The following is a 20,104-nucleotide window of genomic DNA, read 5'->3' on the forward strand; positions in this document are numbered from 1 at the left end:
GTTGACGTCTGTAGATGACAAAGCTGAGGCGGAGGAAAACGTAGCATGACTCGGCGAATCGTCTTCGAGTGTGAGATTTGCCACCAGAATGTAACGTTGCTTCTTTGGTTGACTGAAAGAGGAGAGGTGAAGTGTCAGGCAGGCAGATGGGAGCTCAGAGAAACGTTGCTAAGCTCTGCTGAGTCCTGGAAAAGCAGCACAAATCCCACTCCCAAGGGGGGGGAAAGGTCTCTGCAAAACGGCAAATATAAAACAGGCCGAGCTGGCTGAGAAAGTGAAGCGGCTCTTGGTAGCATCACATGCAGTAGTGTGTGAATTTGCATGGAAAAGGAAAGATTTATTTCCAGGATGTCATTTGTTTCATGTTGTGCGTTACGGTTGTAGTTAATTGGAGTTTATGGCCGTTCCTTCATCAAATCTATAAATAAAACCTGACACAATCCGACCCCGGGTGTCAATCACGGCCATGTAAATTCATCCAATACAAGAAAATTCCTGCAGAATGAGGCTTTTTGTTTTGAGTGACCTCTGAGTTTCGTAAGAAGCTGCATTCCGATGTTAGCAGCTTTGCCCCGCCCCCTTTCACTCAACAGCACTCGTGCAGTAATTTAAGTCCAAAACAGTCCCGATTTTAGAAAAACAAAAGTAAACTAATGAAAATGAAGGGAAATGACATCACCAATAAACATGTGGTATGTTTAATTATAATTCAGGCAGATGAAGAGCACCATAACATGTTCAAGGTCATGCTGGGTGTGGTTTCTGTATTGTGAATGTTGAACTTATAAAAAAAAAACCTTAGAATGACACAAGTGTATTTGCGTAAACACATTTTTCAGCCTGTCTATATGAATGATTATCAACTATAAACACACCACCTCTCCTCCTAACCCCTAAGATAACCCCGAAAGAGCTTGAAACTGGGGCAATAAGAACTCGGCTAAATAAAAGCATCTGTAAGACTGTAGGGAAGCAACTGTCACCCCACGTCACCCTCACGGCTGTACTCACCCAGGAGACTCACTTCCAGGTCTTTTCCCATCATAGAGCTCTCAGTTCAGGCTCTGCCTTTGCTCTACCTACACAGAAAATAGTGAAATATGGGTTTATTCCTCCTCTGTGAAGCATTTCCAATCACCAAACGTGCAGATGAGCTAGCTGAGATGCTAACAAGTCGAGCTTTCTCCCAGGCACAGAACTGTGGAAGATGCCTAGAAATGATGTGATGATTTGTTCACTCAGTGCACGTGTGTGTGTGTGTGTGTGTGTGTGTGATCTCTCACCTACACATGCAACACAATGCAAAGCTCTTCAGACCGACGAGAGCGTCCACTCGAAGAACAATCGCGACACGTCAAACGGGTCGGCGATCAAAAGTCAAGGTAAAGGAAAGCGAGCTGGAAGGAACGTTCCGAGGCACCGGGATTGGGACGGGAGGCCCTGCTTTGTCTCACATGGCGCTCTCATTAGATCATGAGTTATGCTGATGGCCGGGCCCTGCTTCGTGTCAGCACTTCATTCTCTATCTGTTTCTCAGATGCGTTTCACATGAGCGGAGCGTCTCGGTCGAGGCTGCTAACCACCCAGATCCACAAATCAAAGCAAACGGGGTTATCTCCGAGGGCTGAACTATAACCTGATAATAACCATCAGACGCTTGGTTCCAGCCGTGGAGGAGCGGTCCCGGCCTCCAGCGACATGTTTTTGAACCCGAAACACTTGGAACGAGTGTGGGAAAAGATGTGATTTTAAGACGTTATTGGTGCTGGCTTTCACACGTGCACTTCAGTATTTGGCCATAGTGGAGTGGCCATTATGCACATCATTTACTTCATTTTACTGAGGCAGGAGTGGGGTTATTTAATGGAAATTTAATTTAAATAAAGGCAAACATTATGCTCTGCATGTAAATTGTGGCTTTTTTCATCAAACATTTTCTCAAAAATGATGTTGAGCGGGCGTCTCGGTTATGGGAATGAAAAATATGGAAATCTTAACGAACAAAATGAGTAGAACCTCAAAATCACTCCACAGCAACACCAATGATTTGAAACATGAATTTTACTAAGAGCGCGTTTGTTGGAGTCAGAGAAGGATACTTACAGAGAAGATGCAGGTTTTGAGGCTGCCTTCACGTGTGAAGTAATAAAATGTTGAATGCTGAAGAAAGGAATGTTTTTGGTGGATTTAATGGCCAAATGAGAGAAATTCATGGAGGGAGACAGAATTCCCTGAAGAGAGCATTTGCTTATACATCCGTACAATTACTGATGGTTTCTACATGTAAAACAAATCTAAAGCAGTCACAGATCTGGTGGAAGCTTCAGGCTTTAACACGGATGAAGGAGCAGAAGTGGACCGCTTCTGGGACCAACCATATCTGTAAGAGACAAAGGACATTTCTGAAGAAGGAGACACTGAAGGGAGACCAGAACACTTTTACAACGTGAGCCCTTTAGATCTATGTCCTAACGGTAGGGCGGCCATTTTAAAAGTGTCATCCTAATGAAGCCCAGTTTAAACTGGTGATGGATGAGCATCTGCAGTGACCTGCAGCCCATCTGGAAGACATTGGAGGTAGGTCCAAGCTCCTCCGTCCCTACAGCTTTGTGTCTAAGACCCCGTGGAGCCGCCGCGGCGCCCGTCCCGACACGCCAGCCCAACATGCAGCCATCTTGTAAAAACGTGACTCCAAAAATAATCTCCCTCTACTTTAAATATCTCATATCGAGTCCATTAGGGGGTTTTCTTGGAGCCCCATAAAGAGTCAATTAGTGGAGAAGACTGATTGGATGCACGTGCAGGAAAATCCACTGTGGAGAAGTTTGCCATGAGGAGGATGGAGAACGCCTCCGCTATCCAAGTGATCAATCGTGCTATTGATTAGCAGCAGTGGGGAGCGGAAGGGGTTTGTAGACTGGGCCAAAAACTGGGCTAAAAACATATAAGGTCATTTTTAATCGGTCCTGATTTGGGAACGTCTTCTGAGCCTTTTGAATGTAAAAGTCATCGAAACAAAAAGGCGAAACGCCGCAGATGCTGAGACAAAAACGTCAAATCCAATGTGGATTATATACGAGCACGCGCGAGCGCAGAGATTTGATTGAGTAATCCTTGGGTTTTGATTGGATATCCCCACGTTATCGAGGGCAGACGGGCACTTCTGACGTGTCGGCGCTTTAAGAAACTGGGCCTGAAAAACTCGCTTCGCTTCATTTTTAATAAACCTCAAACAGACTTTATGAAAATCATTTATTCAGACCCACTCAGGTAAAGCGAAATAATTTATAGATATTCAAATAACTTTCTGTACATGTTAGCGCATTAGCATTAGCGACGGTCCTATGATATTTTAGGATGGGCTCATTATTGCAAATTGTGTGTTGGGTTTTTTTTTTTTGCATCACCGTGGAGGAATGTGGAGAGAGGCTGGTTTTACTTTAAAACAAACAACATCAAAAACAGAGCGTGGGGGGGGGGGACGGGCAAGCGATGACATCACCGCCCGCCGCTGTGACAATCTGTGTGTTGCATTAAAGGCGCCTCTGCTCGTGCTAATGGCATCTGCACGACCTTTTCTTCGCCCTAAACTACATCATGTGTTGCTGTAAAGACACGAGATGAGCAGCATGCACACTGTACACACTCTACATCCATCCCTCCATCCATCCCTCCGTCCATCCCTCCGTCCATCCCAGAAACAACCGCTGTGGCCGTCGCACTGGACTATAAGTCGCATTTTAGGGGAACATTTATTTGATAAATACGAGACCAACATACATTTCATCTTGAAAGACGATCAAAATAATAACGGATTAACAACAGGCTGAATAGGGTTACGGTATGCTAACGTCCATTAGCATACATTCAGCTACATGACGCACAACAAACTCGGTACGTGTCTGCTTTGTTAACGTAACATACGGTATTAACAGTCATTCAGATAACTAGAACATAAAGAACATCCCAGCTTCCGAAACAACCAAGTCTCATTCCACGTCAGTGAATCCATTGAATTCTTCGTCCTCGGTGTCACTTCTTAACAACTCCGCCAACTCCGGAGGTAGACGAAGCACCGCTTCCTGTTCCGCATCGCTTTCGTCAGACCCGTCATCAGTTGCGGTTCCAATTATTACGGCTTTTTAAGCTACTGGTTCTGTTGAAATTTTAAATTTTCGGTGGTACAGAAGTAGCGGGTACAGGTTCACAAGCCTAGATCGCCCTCTTGTGGTCGTCAGTGTGAAAATAAAAAACGTGAAATTGTCGCTCCGGTGTACAAGTCGCACCTCCTTGCTTTGAAAAAGTGCGACTTATAGTCCAGAAAATACAGTACTCAAACTAGAAAAACAAGTTAAAACTGCACTCAACCCCTCATTCGCTGCTTTTAACGAAAATATTACACTAGTAAGAGCTGTACTTTTCATTTAAAAGTAGATGATAATTGCATCTTCTTGTTCTTGGCCATTACCTTCAATCTCTCCACATCTGTTTCATGTGGCTAGCAACGCGAAACACGTCTTTCTACAGACGAAAGTCCAGCCTACTTCAAAGATTCTAAAAGGGATTTGAATTGCCAACCTGCAACTGTTTTCCATAAAACAGCAATTCCCTGTTAAAGACGGAGAGTTATTGGGCATAAAAGCCTGTCAGAGTTTTATTTCCTTTAATGCACACTAAGAAAAAGGTCAAGTAGGTGCATTTTCAGCTCAAACCAGAATTCTAGACCCTTAGCAAAGTAAACTTGCTTCCACTCTTCACAGGCTCTTCTCAACAAGGTAAAACAGGAGTTTTATGTCATACATTAATGTATTTTTACATGTTTGTATTATCGTCATGAAACAAACTCAGCAGTACACTTTCACCTGTGCCTGGAGCCTGTTTGACATCTGGCCATGACCCCCCCCACACACACACACACACCTACACCTACATCATCTCATCTTTCCTGAGGTCTGTCTCGCTGGACCGATGTTGCCGTGGAGACGGTCGCCTCTGCTTGCCAGCGTCCACCGAGGCGCCATGTGGAACTGCAGCAGGACGGTGGGAGGAGGAGGAGGAGGAGACAATCAGCCTGAAGGGCTGGAGAATCTGCCCCTGGAGCACCTCTACCCTCTACTGGCTGTAGGATGTCAAACCAAGTGGGGAGTCCCCAAGTGCTGGTCTCATCACAGCGATTAAATGATACAGAATATATCATTAATTAAACATCGCACTCAGATCATTTAAAGGCAGAGAGACTAGATGTGAGACGGTTGTCCTTGGTTAAGTCTGATATTGCCGTGGTTCTGAGCCGGTTTCTCTGGCTGGTGACCCAGTCCGGGTCAAGTATTTAGTCAGGTCCAGTAAGTACGGTTTATTAGCGATGACACGCTGCAGACGGCCACACTCCCCGAAGGAAGGACTATCTCTCTGAAGGTGATTAAGTACTCAAAAAAGGGCAGGGTGAGAGTCATTAACCACTTAAGTTTGTTATATTGCACGCTCTACACAGGTAAAGCTCATTAGCGGATCACAGAAGACACGCAAACGATTGGTCCGACCTGCTCCCTGGGTTACGTTGTTAGTCTCATAAGTGTATTCTAGGTGAGAGGTTAGTTTCATGTCACTATCCCAGCAGGGGGTCCAGGCAGATTGACAACAGCTTTGCGCTACAGGGGCAGATTGGCCTTGGTTTATTATCTTAAGCTAACATGTCAATGACACAGTTGAGTAGTCATCAAACGCCGGGACGAGTAAAGAACAACAGAGACGGCCAATTATATTTTAGCGATTATTTCCCACCAAATAATTTCATTTCACCTTCTGTCGTTTACAGTTTGCCGCCCTTAATAGACGCACGTTCTGAAATAGGAGGGAAAATTCAGTGAGTATTTCCAGCATTTTAAAGCTTTTTTACTGAGGTGCGCAGATTTGTCGAGTTCGACGTTCAGAATTCACAAGTAACAGTGGTGACAGGTGAAGCTGCTCAACACGTGAGAGGATTCTCACCCATTTCAGAGTATTTAACCTCCAGTCAGGTCAGAATTGTAGTAGAGACTATAACCTCCTACAAACATCAGAATATCATTACTTGGGAGAACGCGAGAGGTGGTGTGAATCCAAAATGTGCTATGAAACACAGAGGAAGTTGTCTAAAGACTGATTCACATCCTGCTCTCAGCACATCCACACCTGTAGCTACACTATTTCACATCTAGGCTGGCATTTCTCAGGAAAAACTGCGCATCCTCTGGTCTCAGGTCAAATCAGGTGTAAATCAGGCTTCGTCCTTGCGGCGCAGTTCTGCAAACCTGAACTCCGGGTGTCCTCAGAGCAGGTGTTGCCCAGTGGATTTTCCAGGACAGAAGCCTGTTCCCTGTAAACTGATCGTGCGGTAAGAGGACTAAGCACAGGTAAGAAAGGTAAACTTGGGGATTTAGGCCTTCAGATCTGATTCGAAAGAGTCTTAACAGGTGATTTGTGGCTCATCCCCTCTGGGATTAGGCTGTGACGATCTGGCGAAGCTCGACCATCAAATCAGGTGTCCGCTTAACGCAGTGCAGCCAGGTTGTTCAGGGAGGTGGCTGCAGGACTGGACGCACATCCTGTTAGCGTAGCCGTTTGGAAGGGTATTTAAAGCGCGATCCCATTACGTTGGATTGAAAAGCTCCAGGAAGGATTCCGACAGCAGCGGCACTCAATGGCCGGGAATGTTTACAGAGCGTATGCTAACACGTAGCGGTTTGTTTTTGTCACGTAGGCAATCAGCCACTGTTCCACTCCAATTAAAACATCAGGGAAATCAGCCGAAGACTTCCAGAGGAAAATGAGCTCAGGCCAGGTTGACACGTCCTTCCACCTGAAGACCTTCTCCCCGCCAACATTGGCGCTTTTTCCTGGGACGGTGCAGATTTATTAGTGCCCCCGGGTTCACATTTACGTCTCACAGCTGCCGGGAAAATGCCAAGTAATGGAGGAAGAATGCAGGAAACCCACGCGTGTCTCCAGAGTAAAAGCCTTTCTAGAGCAGGACCGAGCTGACTTGTGTGAACGGGCTGTCTGTCCTTTATCATCTCAAGTGTTTGTTTAGAGTTCTGTCATGTAGCCCTTGGCTTCTATCATGAGGTAATGGAGGCCAAACAAGTCGGGCGATTATCATCGGCCAGATCAGGAAGGGTGGGAAGGAGGAGGAGATGTTATCGCATTGATTTGCCCTAAACTCATTTGCACCTCCTCTTCTCTTGGACCTCATGTCTCATGTGAGAGGATGACACCTCCCCTTCCTCCGTCTTCCTCGCCCAGACCCCCACGCCTCCTCAAATGAACCTCGGAGCAAATTAGACTTAATGGACTGGATAGGATCTGTTTTCTTTGGGCCTTCCAACGTCCTCCATCCCTGCCCGAGTCGGCTTCTTGTGTGGTTTCTGGGTATCAGAAGAACCTCGTTGTACCTGCCTTTTCTTATTTCCCTCCGTTTGGGTCACCTTTCCCCGGGTCGTGACGACCAGGACTGGAACGAGCGTCACACGAGGAGGCCAGAGTGGAGAATCTGGCGTCCCCGATGGCAGAGATAGCGGGAGCTTGGAGCCAAGGTCTGCTATCACCGGCACTCATCTCGCACAAACACGCACAGGCCAAACAAAGACTGGCAACATTTCTGATAGCACGACCAACATCCTGATGTAATTATGCAGCCAGGAAATTAACAAGACGGCGTGTCTGTTGCTGCAGGAGCATCGAAGCCTCTTTCACATGAGCCAGAGAGGAAGCCAGAGAGGATGGGGGGGGGGGGGGGGGGGGGGCAGTGGGTGGGATTTAACCTCTACATCTACCCGGTGACGGTGACGCAGTGCCCTCTTGTGACGGTTGCCATGGCTGCAGGGGAAGCGCTCTTCGGGGTCTGACGGCGTCGGTTTAGGCGACCACAATGGTCACAATGGCCGCTTGATAAATAATTGGAGTTTATGGTTCGGGTTTTAGGGAACCGGAGCTTTCTGGAGAAGATACACGGACGACATTTAGGCGTAAACTATATTTGTGGAAAGAATCATACGTTCTGGTTGACAGATATAACATTGTCGGTTTTGCTGTTGGATTTCTTCCATGTAATATTTATGCTCTGCTTTGATGTTAATAACCCGTTTGTTCCTACTCAGGACATGGCCTGTAAAGAAAACCTGCCGGACCCTAAATTATTTTTACTTACAGCGCCACATAAAAACCGAAACCCCGAGTTGATTCCTTGTTTTTCCTTTGATATTAACGCACACAATCCCTAATTCATCCCGCAGACTTTCGGACTTTTCGGGGTTCTGCTGGGTCTCTAATTTACTGTTGTTAGGTTCTTAATATCGACTGTAAATTATTTAGACAAGACTATCCTTCCGAGGAAAACAGCATCTGTTTCAGCTGCCCCCCCCCCAAGGCCACATATGTTTACATTTAAGCAAAGAAGCCCTCTGGTGGCTGCAGGAATTATGTTGGGGGCAAAAACAAGGAGGAAGCCATGCGCTGGTAGAACAGAGCCGCAGAACCCGCACAGGGAGCAGAGGCAGCGCGGCGCTGTGGGATCTGACTCACATTTTCCACCAAACCTCAAACCATAAACCCGCTCGAGCCCGGTTGCGTTTGAACCAAGAACTGGACCGGGAGGACCCAAGAAGGTGCCGTAATTGACGGCGGCTGCGGCCGAGCTGTCAAATTAGCACCTGGTGAGCCCGGGCGTACCTTTGCTGCTTTAATTGGCCCGGGCGGGGAGCGACGTCCCGGGACAGCGAGCCGTGACCCAGGATTTCTCTCAGCAAATTAACGAGCTCGCTCGCGTCGCGCTCTTCCCCCGGTGCTTATTTTTCCATTAGTACCCTGCGAGACAGCTGTCAGAGCCACTGAGAGAGCAAACATTTCACTTTTATTTGCACAAACGAGCAAACACGCGGAGCGTCGGGCGGGCGAACACGTGTGCGCGCTAGCACGACTCCAAAGGTGAGAGGCAGACGCCACGGGCCCGCCGCCTGGGAATTCTATCACGGTTTAAACTCCACTCCCTCGTTTGCTCTGCGGCTTATTCTTGTCGTTCGTGTCAGCGTGTGTGTTCAGCCCGTGTGTGCGTGTGTGTGTGGAAGTTTTTGTTCGGGTGACACGAGTGTTTGTTTAGGTGAATCCCTGTGTTTGCTCCGCACGCCGTGAGAGATGACACCCTTGGTGACATTATTTATTGTTTGGGTTTTGTTTTTGTCAATTGGGCGACAGCAGCGAGTTCACGACTGTCGCTGAGCTAAGTGACACCTTCCAAAAACAACAACAACACGGGTCATTATGGTCGCCGGCGTACTGCTGAATGTATATATGTGCATCACACCATTAGCTTAAAGTGTCACCTCTGCAGGGGAGCTTTTTTAAGAAAGAGAAACCCCCCGTGGATCCTGTGTGGCCTCCGACACGCAGCAGGCTGGTGTCACAGCAGCGACGGGTTTCAGAACCACTCTGAGGTTGTTTTGGGCTCCGGATCAGCAGAACACACAGAAACTACAGCGACCGTTCTCTCTCCAAGTGTTGTTAAAGGTTAATCCCCGAGGATACAAGTGTTGGCTTAGTCTGATAAATGCTCCCCTTGTGTCAGTATAAACGGCGTTTCCACTCTGGTAAGTTCATTAACTCGTTTCAACGTTCTTTTTGTGTACTTAATTTCACTTACAGTAGATGTGTTTGGACAGATTGGCAAAACAAAAGTGATGGACAGAACGATGGCGCCTTCGTCTCCGGGTAAATTACTCACGTAAGAGAGACGAGCAGGATTCAGCTTAAGAAACAGATGTCTCTTTATTACTGCGGACAAAAGAGACATCCCAGTAAGACCTGGCAACAAAGAGGGCCCTTCACAGCTAATTCACGCGCCTGTCTCCGGGTTAACGTAAGGGAGCAGCGCCCCACACTGTCCAGAGTGGGTAGTGCAACCGGGGCAACGTTGGGTCAGGGGGCAACGGGAGACACGAGGAAAAGGTGGGTGACGTCAAAGACAGCGCGAGCTGTCTAAAGCATTATTTATATGCAATAATCATAATAGGAGCAGGATATTTTCCTGATAGGGCGAGATTTTCTCTTATTACTACTTCCTTTATATCCAGCTCATCCATCAGCCGATATGTTGCAGGAATACAAGTGAATCAACTGTAAATCTTGAACTAAGGGATGATTAAGGCCCACACACACACACACACACACACACACACACACACGCAGCACTTTGCGCATGGCTGTGTTTGGTTGATATTTCACACAGCTGGGATGAGACTCCATTAAACCTCCTTTTGTGTCTCTGTCAATAACGGTATTTGCGCTCTCATGATCCTGCGGCTTTAGACCCGGTGAGTTATTTGCTGTTGCACCTCTGCCACCTACATGACTTGACTGATGTATGGCTTTCCTGGCAAACGGGGATCAACGCGGCAGTTACCGACATGTTTTCTTTTCTCTGCTGCCTTTCATCTCCTCATTCCGCCTCCCAGTTTTACAGCGTTTGAGCAAACAGTGTCCAAACAGAGTCAAAATTAAAGACCTGAATGCTTTCTGGCTACATACATTTTAACCGTCACACATGCTTCTTGCTTTGTTACTGAAGAGGGAACGTGCGTTGATTCCAAAAGTGGAAGATAATTCAGGCTCGGGCTGATTAAAATAAAAATTTAAAAAAAACACTTTAGAGATTTTCTCCAAATTTTCTGTTCTTTGACCCCCGGAGGTCACAAATCAAGGTCACCGTGTTCATCCTGTCATTGAGAAAGTGGCTCAATTACAAACACCTGAATGCAGCCCAGGGAAATTCAGCAGTGCGTTTAAAAACACACCATGAAAGCCAATAATTCGGAATTCTGTTCGGAGGGGAGAATTCCAGTTTAAAGAAAACATGAATAACGAAAGATTTACTGAGGGCTGAAATCATATGATGATGGATGAAAAGGAAATATCTGTAAGTTTGGGGCTAAAATCGGTACATACTTAAATACTGTAGAGTCTCACAGGCATCTTGAAGCATCGGTAGCTGGTAAACTGGCAACTACTGTTGTCAACGATATAAGTCTATAGGTTGACATGGTTCCTTAATGTCTGGTCACCTTCCTATCAGGGCCATTTTATGATTGCTTGAAATTACCAGAAAAAGCCAGAATATTCTCATTTCGCTTCGGTTCACAAATGCTTGATGTTGCTAAATCTAAAGGGCCTCGGTTTAATTTTCTCCTGCACGGGTAAGATTCAGCTAAGTTTGGCTACTTTAAGAATAATGAAACTGATTACAGCAGCGGCCACAAACCCACATTTAGCTTTCAAGAACACAAAACAAATAAATGACTGCTGGATAAAAACTTTGGGACAACTTTCCAAGAACCAATTTCAGCTGAACTCTAATGAATTCTCTCTTCCGCCCGATTAGCCTGCAAGGTTGGGTTAGACTGGTTGAGGAGAGGGCCCAGTGCCAGATGACCCCACAACCACATCACAGCCATCAAAGCGAGGCATCTCTCACTGGGAAAACCAACATCCTACCTGCAGAAACAGGCGCACGCACACAATGTGCCCTCACTAGGCCACGCTCTCATAAAAGGCTGCCAGTTGAACGTCGACCAAAAGGGCAAATATTAAAAACAGAGAGCGGCAGAGAGGCTTTTGGAACTGAAGAAACAATGAGTCGGAAAAGCGACTTCAAGTGGCACCTGTTGTGGAGAAGGAGGCTCCTGGACGGGACAAAGGCCGAGCATTATGCTGCTGTTACAAAGCCCAGCTCGGTCTGTTTGCTTTAGAGGTGTTGTCCGGTTGCGCTAGCGGCTATGTATCGCAGGGACGACCGTGGCCTTTGTTCTCCGACACGAACGGGGGCGTCGAGAGCGAGAGTGGATGCTGATGCGTGACCGAACTCCTGTGCTGATGCCCAGGAGGAGACGTGCCAGCTATTTATTCTACCTTCAGCTACTAACATGAGTGTTTTTAGCTGCGCCGTGACTCCCAAACTCAAATAATGAGGCCACGTGTTACTGACGGTAATAGATCATCTTAAGCAAATCTGTTTTGACAGGTTGAGAGCGAGCAGCATGCCACCCAAATGTAGCAGGCAGTGGAAACGCTCCCAGATCCGTATAAGCTCGGCAGATGTCTCCACGTCCGCCTGTCCACACCTCAGTGTCGACTTTTGAAGTTTGAGTCTCGTGCATTCAGCCGGCGTCTCTTTATAAATGAGAAAAGCTGCCTGAATGCTCAGACGAGAGCACACAGGGAAAGTGGAATCAACCTGTTCAAACAGAGATGCGTTCAGAAGTGTCATTCCCACGGTGAGGTGTGCCGGCCGGCTTTGAACGTGTGATGAGTCAGGGCAAGCTCTCGGCTGTAGCCGTGGCAACAAACACCGAGTGTGTCCTGTTTGGTTTTAAAAGCTCCCGTTCTTAAATGGCCTTGTCTGTCAGCACCCACAGGTTCCACTAAGAGGCCAGAACAAAGCACTTTCCAGTCATTACCCTGCTGGGATTTTTCCTCGGGAGCTGGAATGATTGTGTGAGGTGAAAATAGGTGTGAGGTCATTGAAAGAGAGAGAAAACACCAGTATGTTGTGAGGAATATAACCATTAAGGTGCTATCTCATCCCAACGGATGTCTCCGTGCACCACGAGCCTCCTCTTTCGAGAGCGTCTGAATTCCTCGAAGACGTTTCGACGCACATCGCTCTGTGTATTTGCACAGGACGGGACCACCAACAGCTTTGCCCTCTGGCTCCTCCCACTTCTCAACACGCCTTGTGCTTTCTGACAGCTTTAGTGCCGCACCTTTCACCTGAACTTTGTCAAAAGCGACGGCGATCCATCATTTCTGGGAGAGAAAAGCGAAGCAGCAAGATGAGTGAGAAGTAACATGTTTGATCTGCTGACATATTTGCAGAAGGATTCCCGGGTATAAGAGTGCTTAAGCAAAATATCCGAGGGAGTTTCCAAATATCTGCATGCGTAAAGATTAAAAAAAAACAACCTCCACCTTTGGAATTGTACTACACACCCTGATATTATTCCTCTTTATTCATAAAACCCGAGGGAAGGCAAAGCCTTCGTCTTGGATTAGACAACAAAAAGCCGCATTACTTGAGCGTCAACATTCGGTGCCAACGTGTTCGTTCCCCTCCATCGTTAACGGCTTCGCACGGCAAACGCTTAATAACGAGGAGCTCAGATCACCGTTGCGGCAAAACTGTAATTAGAGGGGCTAAAACATTTGGTTGTGAAGAGCTAGTGTTTCTAATTCAGACAAAACAAATCACTTTAAGCTCCCTGCCTATTCAGCTGCCACTCCTTTGCTGTCTGCTTATTAAAAATCTTTCCTGCATCCATGACGCAGCAGCTTTCGCCTTCAGTTCGACCGAAAGGCGGTAAAGTTTGTTAACGAGACAAGACGGGAAATTTCCTGACTGGTTGTGTGGGATCTTTGGACCTGCTACGTCCCGTCTCCTTATCCTGGATGCACCAATGTTCGACCATATTCAGGCCTCTCGCTCCCCGAAGAAGGAACAAAATAAGATCACTCATTATCTACTGGACACTGTCGATGCATCGATGGAGCGTTGAGGCCAAATTAAAAGAGAAAACCCCGTGATTTTTTTTAATGTTTTCATAAATACAGTGGAGTAGAAACGGAACGGGCTCATGCTTTATAGTGACAAAATAGAACCGGCACAACAGCGAGGAAACTGACAGACGATGAATGGTGATGAACCTCCACTAACATTAACCTCTAAGTAACTAAGTAGTTTAATGGATCACAGTTTCTTATCTCTGTAAGTGTTCTAACATAAATGGGGTAATGTCATAAATGGCTAATTGCCAGACATTAATGCTCTCCTGCTGAGAACTTACAACAAAGTGCACGGCTATGGGAAGACACCAGGCTTTCAGCTGACAAATGGTTGCCACAATCACACTTATAGCCTTAACCAGCTTATGCCATAAGCACACTAAGATGAGCCCAAACAACGGATGTCTAAATCAAGATTATTCAACTTATACAACCACGTAGGCAGATTAGGTGTCTAATTCGACTGACCCTCTGAAACAAATCTGGGTTTATTGACCAAGGAGCTCCAAACCTATGACTCAAGCCAAGTTTTAGCAGCTGCTCCAGTAGACAGATTGCAAAAGATCCTCTATTATCAGATGATCTGGTCAGGAAATCCTTATCAGGCTACCATACGCTTAAAGAAATCAATTTCATTAGTGAGTCGCCAACACGGCTAAAGCTGTTCGTCTTCGTTTCGACTGAACGTCTTCGACGCTAACGTGGACAAAACAACCAAATTATGCCCGATCAGGTTTCAGCAGGTCGCTTTTCATAAGTAATCTCTATAATTGACTCTACGCGCGACACAGGCCGAATTATTTCAATATAGCTTCAATATTTGTCTATGTTAGGAGGGAAGAATTTTCTGTTCAATCAATCTGCGTCTCCAGAATTTGTGCTTACAAATACACACACTTTTACAGCTAAATTTCTCCCCGCAGCTTGAATTATTTAAACATCCCACAGAATTCATTTGGGTGACAAATAGAAAATCGCTCAGATGAAAATAACCACCTTTAATAGCCGCTGGGGCATAAAAATTGCCTTTTATTAAAGGTCACTTCATCTTCCAATCGGGTCTGTGCTGCAAGAAAGCACATGAACAACACACATGGTGTCTGCGTGCCCTCCTGTTATGGGAGGCTGGAGGGACGAGGGCGATACGTCCTCCGTGCGTATGGATTATGACGGCAGGATTTACAGGCAGGTGTCGCGGGGATGAGGAGCGCCGTGCTTTGGCACACGCAACACAGAGGCGCTTGATGGGGAGCGGGTCTTATGACAACAATGACAAATTGGGATTAACAGGTCGACATGACGATGGTCCGCCGCGGACATTGCGACGCGCTGCTCGCCCACGGCGGAGGGAGGGCCGCCCCATCTGGATGCCGACTGGAGCTCGGGCGTCTGGCGGGAGCTTTGGCAGCAATATGGCGTCTGTCAAATTCCCGTTTGAACGATATGAAACGTATCATGCGAGCGCATCGTGTCAGCATCCGATACTTAAAAAAAAGAAGAAGAAGAAGAAGAGGAGCAGAGAGAAGTGTCCTCCTAGCCCCCCTGGATGGAGGGTGGGGGGGGGAAGCTTAGGGAGATTCACACTGTGATCCAGATGGTCAGAACTCTGAGGCCACGGCACAAACAAGACTATTACCCAAACAAGTTCAGCCACTCCTAATATTGACTGTTTATCAGTGATCATGTGACAGTAGGACCACTGATGGCACAACAACGTTACCAGTAATTACAATCGGCCCCTTAAAGGTCTGCCACATTTATATGGATGCAAGAAGAACAATTATATTTACCTGGCTCAAGTTATGCAAAAGCTGGAAGAAAAGCACCTAGAATTCAGATCTGAAAGTAACGCAGAGTCTGAAAGTTACAGTTAAATCTGAATTTACCAGTCAGCCAGGGTTAATCTTTTTAATCTGATGGTCACCGAGATAATCCCCACCGTGTTTGGCATTTATGTAAAGTCTCCTGCAACAAAAGGAACCGTGGAGTCGGTGGAGCGCAGCCTTGATTAATGCTGGAATCACACGTTGGTGAGATGTGACGGTTGAGAATTAACACAGCCAGGGCGAAGATTATTGAACCGAGTTTTAAAAAGAAGACATCCATCAATCAATACCAGTGATGAATCCGCTTGTTGTTTGTAATTTACAGCAATAAATGTGAAAAGTCTGGAAATCTGGGGGGGGGGGGGTGTTTTCTGACTGTAAATCACATTATGGAAACAGAAAAAAATGATAATGAGCTTAAAGGTTTAAGTCATTCAAGAAGATGTTCAGATAAGATATGTGAAGATGAGCCGTGACTGTTTCAACAGTAAATGTGATGGGGGGCACTTTATGAAGGACGTTAATTTAGTGCCCGACATCATTGGAACACATTAAAAACAGGTTTGTAAAACAAATCGCTGTCACAAATACTGGGTCAAGAAGTATAAAGTAGGGAGAACTGTCATAAGAGAGGCTCAGAGCTCGATTCTGAAGCTGAGCAGCAACAGATCCAGGGTAGATGGATGGATGGAAACTGTCACTTCCTTTTTAAACTCAACATTTACACTTTCTGAGGACTCTGAAGGAAAAAGTTATAAAAACACAGTCGTCTAGATGGCAGTCGTGGACTCATCTCCCCCTTGGGGCCGTCGCTCTTCACTTTTAAACCTGAGTTTTATTCATTCACAGGCGCTCTGCCAGTATTTCAGCCACACACTGAGCATTTGGTCAAAGTTTACCTGGTCTCGAGTTGTGTCGGAAGGGTAACGGACCTCTGCTGCGACTACAGCGGCAGGAAGACCAGAACTCTGAGACGAGCAGCCTTTGCACTGCAGAAATGTGGTGACGGAGCCCTCCCCGGGGTTCCAGATGGCGTTATAACCTACAGGAAAGAGAATCAAGAGCTCCTCTCGTGACTGCGAACGCCATAGCGAGTCCCTCCGTTGTTGCCGAGCAACTTGTCTGGACTGCAGTGACGCGTTTGGTACCGTTGATACGACCGTTTCTGACGCACCAGTTGAGCCGCTGCCACAGACGGGCTGCAGAGCAGCTCTTAAGGCCTCCAGTGATGTGAGACTTTGGACCACCAGCAGGGAGTCTTCGCTGTCAGCCGCCGCCGGCCGGCGTCCTGCGCACCGGCAGGAGGACGACCTTCCTGCGGAAGCACTTTGGATCGTCCTCAGAGTAGCAAAGCATTCCCGCTCATCGATGACGCGACGCAACACGCCTGAAAGGAGAAAACTCAAATTTGACCCAACCGTTACCGGCTTCAGCATCTGAACCGCAGCGTCAGAGCTTTCCTTCGGCCGCAGGAAGCATTTCTGTCACGCAGGATGAACAGTAGAGTCCCCGGAGGCACGGCGGGTCCGCTTTCTGCAACAAAAACAAGTCTGTCTTGGAATAAATAACCAGGAACAAACCTGAAAAACTGCGTTATACAGCACTGCTGGTAGAGATTTAACATTAACAATACTAGAGGTAACTTGGTATTGGAGTATTGTATGGAGCGCCCTATGGGAGGGCTCCAAAGACAGGAAATGACAGAAATCTGTACACAAGGATATAGAGAATAAGTCGACCTTTGTGGACGTTGTTCTGGCCTTTGTTTTTTGGGAAGCTGCTTGACGCCTGCGCTTTTTCGGCCTGCGAGAGCGTCGCACTCTTAAGGCTTCACAGAGACACACGAAGGCCGGTTTTAGTTTACGATTCATCCAGACCCAAGAGCAGTTTAGCAACCAAAATATGTACATCTGACAGTCTCCATCCATTCCAACGCGAGTTCTGAACAGGGGGAAAATGTCTTTTGTCTGTTTTGTGCAACACCCGAGAATGGGAAGCGTTTTGGACCTGTTACCTCTCTTGCTTTCAGGCCCGCCCACCGCTGGACGAGGAGCCTTGTGCAGCCATCCCAGGTCGTCTTCTCCAGGCGTCATGAGGTCAGACCAAGTCATCGTGGAGGGAAAACGCTCTTCTTTAAGAGCCTTCCCTCCCCTCGTGCTCATAGACAGTCTCCCAGTCATTCCATTAACACAGATATTGTCCTGGCGATTCTTTTTGCCAGCTTGTGCCGCTCTACTTATCTCTGCAGCCGGGGCGGCTAGCTGTGGCTCATCACCTGCTCTGGTCCTCCCTGTTCTCTGCCGGCTGATCTGGATCTGACGGCTCGCCCTCCCTACACACCTCGCCTCCCGGCCTCCACCTGTCAGTGCGGCGTTGTTGGGAAACAGAGAGAGCTAAAGAATAAAGAGGAATGTGACAAAAGACGGAGAGAAACCTCAAACTTTCCTGTTTACCACGATGCAAACCCGGGCCTTAAATGTTAAACCATCGAAGAGCGCGACCGTTCCATTTCCCAGCAATGTGCAAGTTCAGACATAGCGCTTTTTGGATGGATCTTTTTTCTTTTTCTTGTATAATAATCTTATACAAGCCCAATTTCACTGATTCGGGGGTTAAGGCGGAATGAGTGTAATTGGAAAAAACAGTAATTCGCAGCCATTACTGCCTTACGGTAATGTGGGGTCTCTATTAAGTGCTTTTAACACACATCCACCGCCCTCTTTGTGCTGTGTTTTGATGATGCTAACGAGCGGTCGTGCACGAATACATATACGAGGGTCTCGGTGAGGCGGCGGTTGATGAGCAAGGCAAGGCCTTAATGGAACACTTGTCTGCTGTGCTTGTCTACACAAATCACACATCGGCCAAGTTTGGGCTGTAATGAGACAAATCCCATCAGTGTAATCATGTTTAATCTCATTTTTCCTGTCTGCTTTAGCGGCGGGAGGATTGTGCATTCAGCATTGCTTGATTAAATGACCGCCGTCCCTCATACAATTAAATATGGGCTTTAAACTGCTGATTATATGTGACGGTCAGAACTAATAAACTGCAGAAGAGCTGATGAATCATAGAAATGATACATGTGGGCTCTACAAATCTGAAAATTAATCTGTAAAATCAGTAGTGTTGCTATGGTAGCTACAGTGCACAATAGCTCTGAGATGCTCATTTATAAGATCTGGTAAAGATTAGCTAGAGGTTGTTATGTAGCGCATTTAACAGTCCTGATCAACAGATCAGTTTTATTATTTTGTAAGTGACGTACTGATTCAATGTGTTTGCAAAATAAACCATGAAGATGTCAAAGAAAACCCAATATATTTAATTAAGGAAATAGGGATGCTTGCAATGAAAGCTGTGCATCAACAAACACAATTTACAACATTTAATGACATAATTCAGGTCCAATCAGGCGTGTTAAAGCAGCTTCATTCTCACACTCAAACTAGAGAGACATCATTAAAGAGCGCGCCGTGATTTTCCATTTCTATATGTAAAAAAAAACAAAAAAAAAGGTTTAAGCATTTTTAATGATTTGTTAAAGCATTCAATCAGCGCCGCCGTTCTGTTTGTAACTGAGGAGAGGAATTAATGGGCTTAATAGGACGTGCTGTCACCCTACATGAGAAGCTGTTCTGAGACGCCTGCGGCCTCGTCGACGCCCTCGCACGGCGAGGAGCCGATGAGGCGGAGCCAACAGAGCGATTTGAGGAAACGCTACTGTAGACCATATCCGAAACATAAAAAAACCCTTCTTTGACCTAATGATAGTGTTGAATCTGTTCTGCTGTTATTACGAGAAGTGGCCCTGAAAACTGAACTTCTCCTTATAAAGCCTGTTGGACTGAGCATGTCTTAGGTGCTTAGTTACCTGTTGGGCTGGACGGGACTTTCTGCCTGGACCTGGACACCCTGTGAAGCCACTTGTCTGTCTTTCTGCTCTGGTTATCCACCTGTCCTCCCTCCACACCTTCCTTCTCACCTCTGATTCCTTCCCTCTCTCCCTCTGGCTTCTTTCTCTCACTTTCTGAAACGGGGCTCTCTCCTGTGCAGGAGGCTCCACCCTGAACCTTCTCAAAGGGTTCATCTGAACAGGCCGCAGGACCCCTCGTCCCAGGGGGCGGCTCGGTGGTTGGCTCAGTGTGAGGGCTGCCACCATTGCTCGGATCCTCGAAGAGTTCAGGGGTGAAGAAGATCGTTTCGTCCTCGTCTTCTTCTCCAGCACCGGCGGCTCCGGGCGGTCCGTCTTCCCAGTCGGAGAAGGCTGCTCCTGCATCAGTTTTCTCCTCTACTTCCCTGAAAGTGTCCGGAACCTCTGCTTTAATCAAACCTGCCTCGTTGTCTTTTGACGAAGAGGTGATCTGTCCCTCTTTGTCCTCAAAATCAGACATTTCCAAAGGCAGGCTGGAGTTTGAGGGTGGTTTTCCTTTAAAGATTGGCTTCTTCAAGCTGGGTCTGACAGGACTGGAGGTGAAAATGGGGTGCACGGCTCTTGCTTTGGGATTTAACAGTGGCGCTGCCGGAGGGGGAATCGGCAACATTCTGGAGCACTCTGCATTTAAAAAGAAAACAGATCTTTACCATCTAAAATGCTCACAAAGCCACGCAACAGTCGCAGGAATTAATACGCATTTGCATATTTTATACACAGCTGAATATTAATTCCCTGTGAGTTTTATCTTCCATCATGT

The 20,104-nt window shown here is 46.8% G+C and overlaps 1 protein-coding gene across 10 annotated transcripts in view; it reads right to left on the bottom strand.

Annotated features, from left to right (window-relative positions):
* brip1 (BRCA1 interacting helicase 1) overlaps positions 1 to 20,104 on the bottom strand; it is a 59,194-nt gene that overhangs the window by 18,902 nt on the left and 20,188 nt on the right. The window contains exons 20-26 of one of the 10 annotated variants that reach the window (XM_057049706.1): positions 19,285 to 19,965; positions 17,425 to 17,769; positions 17,319 to 17,351; positions 17,150 to 17,238; positions 16,585 to 16,943; positions 16,310 to 16,452; positions 1,012 to 2,380 (exon numbers count right to left, since the gene is read on the bottom strand). In XM_057049706.1, the coding sequence (XP_056905686.1) occupies positions 16,860 to 16,943; positions 17,150 to 17,238; positions 17,319 to 17,351; positions 17,425 to 17,769; positions 19,285 to 19,965 (1,232 nt within the window). In that variant the 3' untranslated portion in view covers positions 1,012 to 2,380; positions 16,310 to 16,452; positions 16,585 to 16,859. Of the gene's footprint in view, positions 1 to 1,011; positions 2,381 to 16,309; positions 16,453 to 16,584; positions 17,804 to 18,714; positions 19,966 to 20,104 lie in introns of those variants that run through there. The other 9 variants (XM_057049707.1, XM_057049701.1, XM_057049705.1 and 6 more) reach the window with 9 other exon arrangements.

The sequence above is a fragment of the Takifugu flavidus genome, chromosome 12, assembly GCF_003711565.1.
Source record: "Takifugu flavidus isolate HTHZ2018 chromosome 12, ASM371156v2, whole genome shotgun sequence".
In the NCBI taxonomy this organism is placed as follows: domain Eukaryota; kingdom Metazoa; phylum Chordata; class Actinopteri; order Tetraodontiformes; family Tetraodontidae; genus Takifugu; species Takifugu flavidus.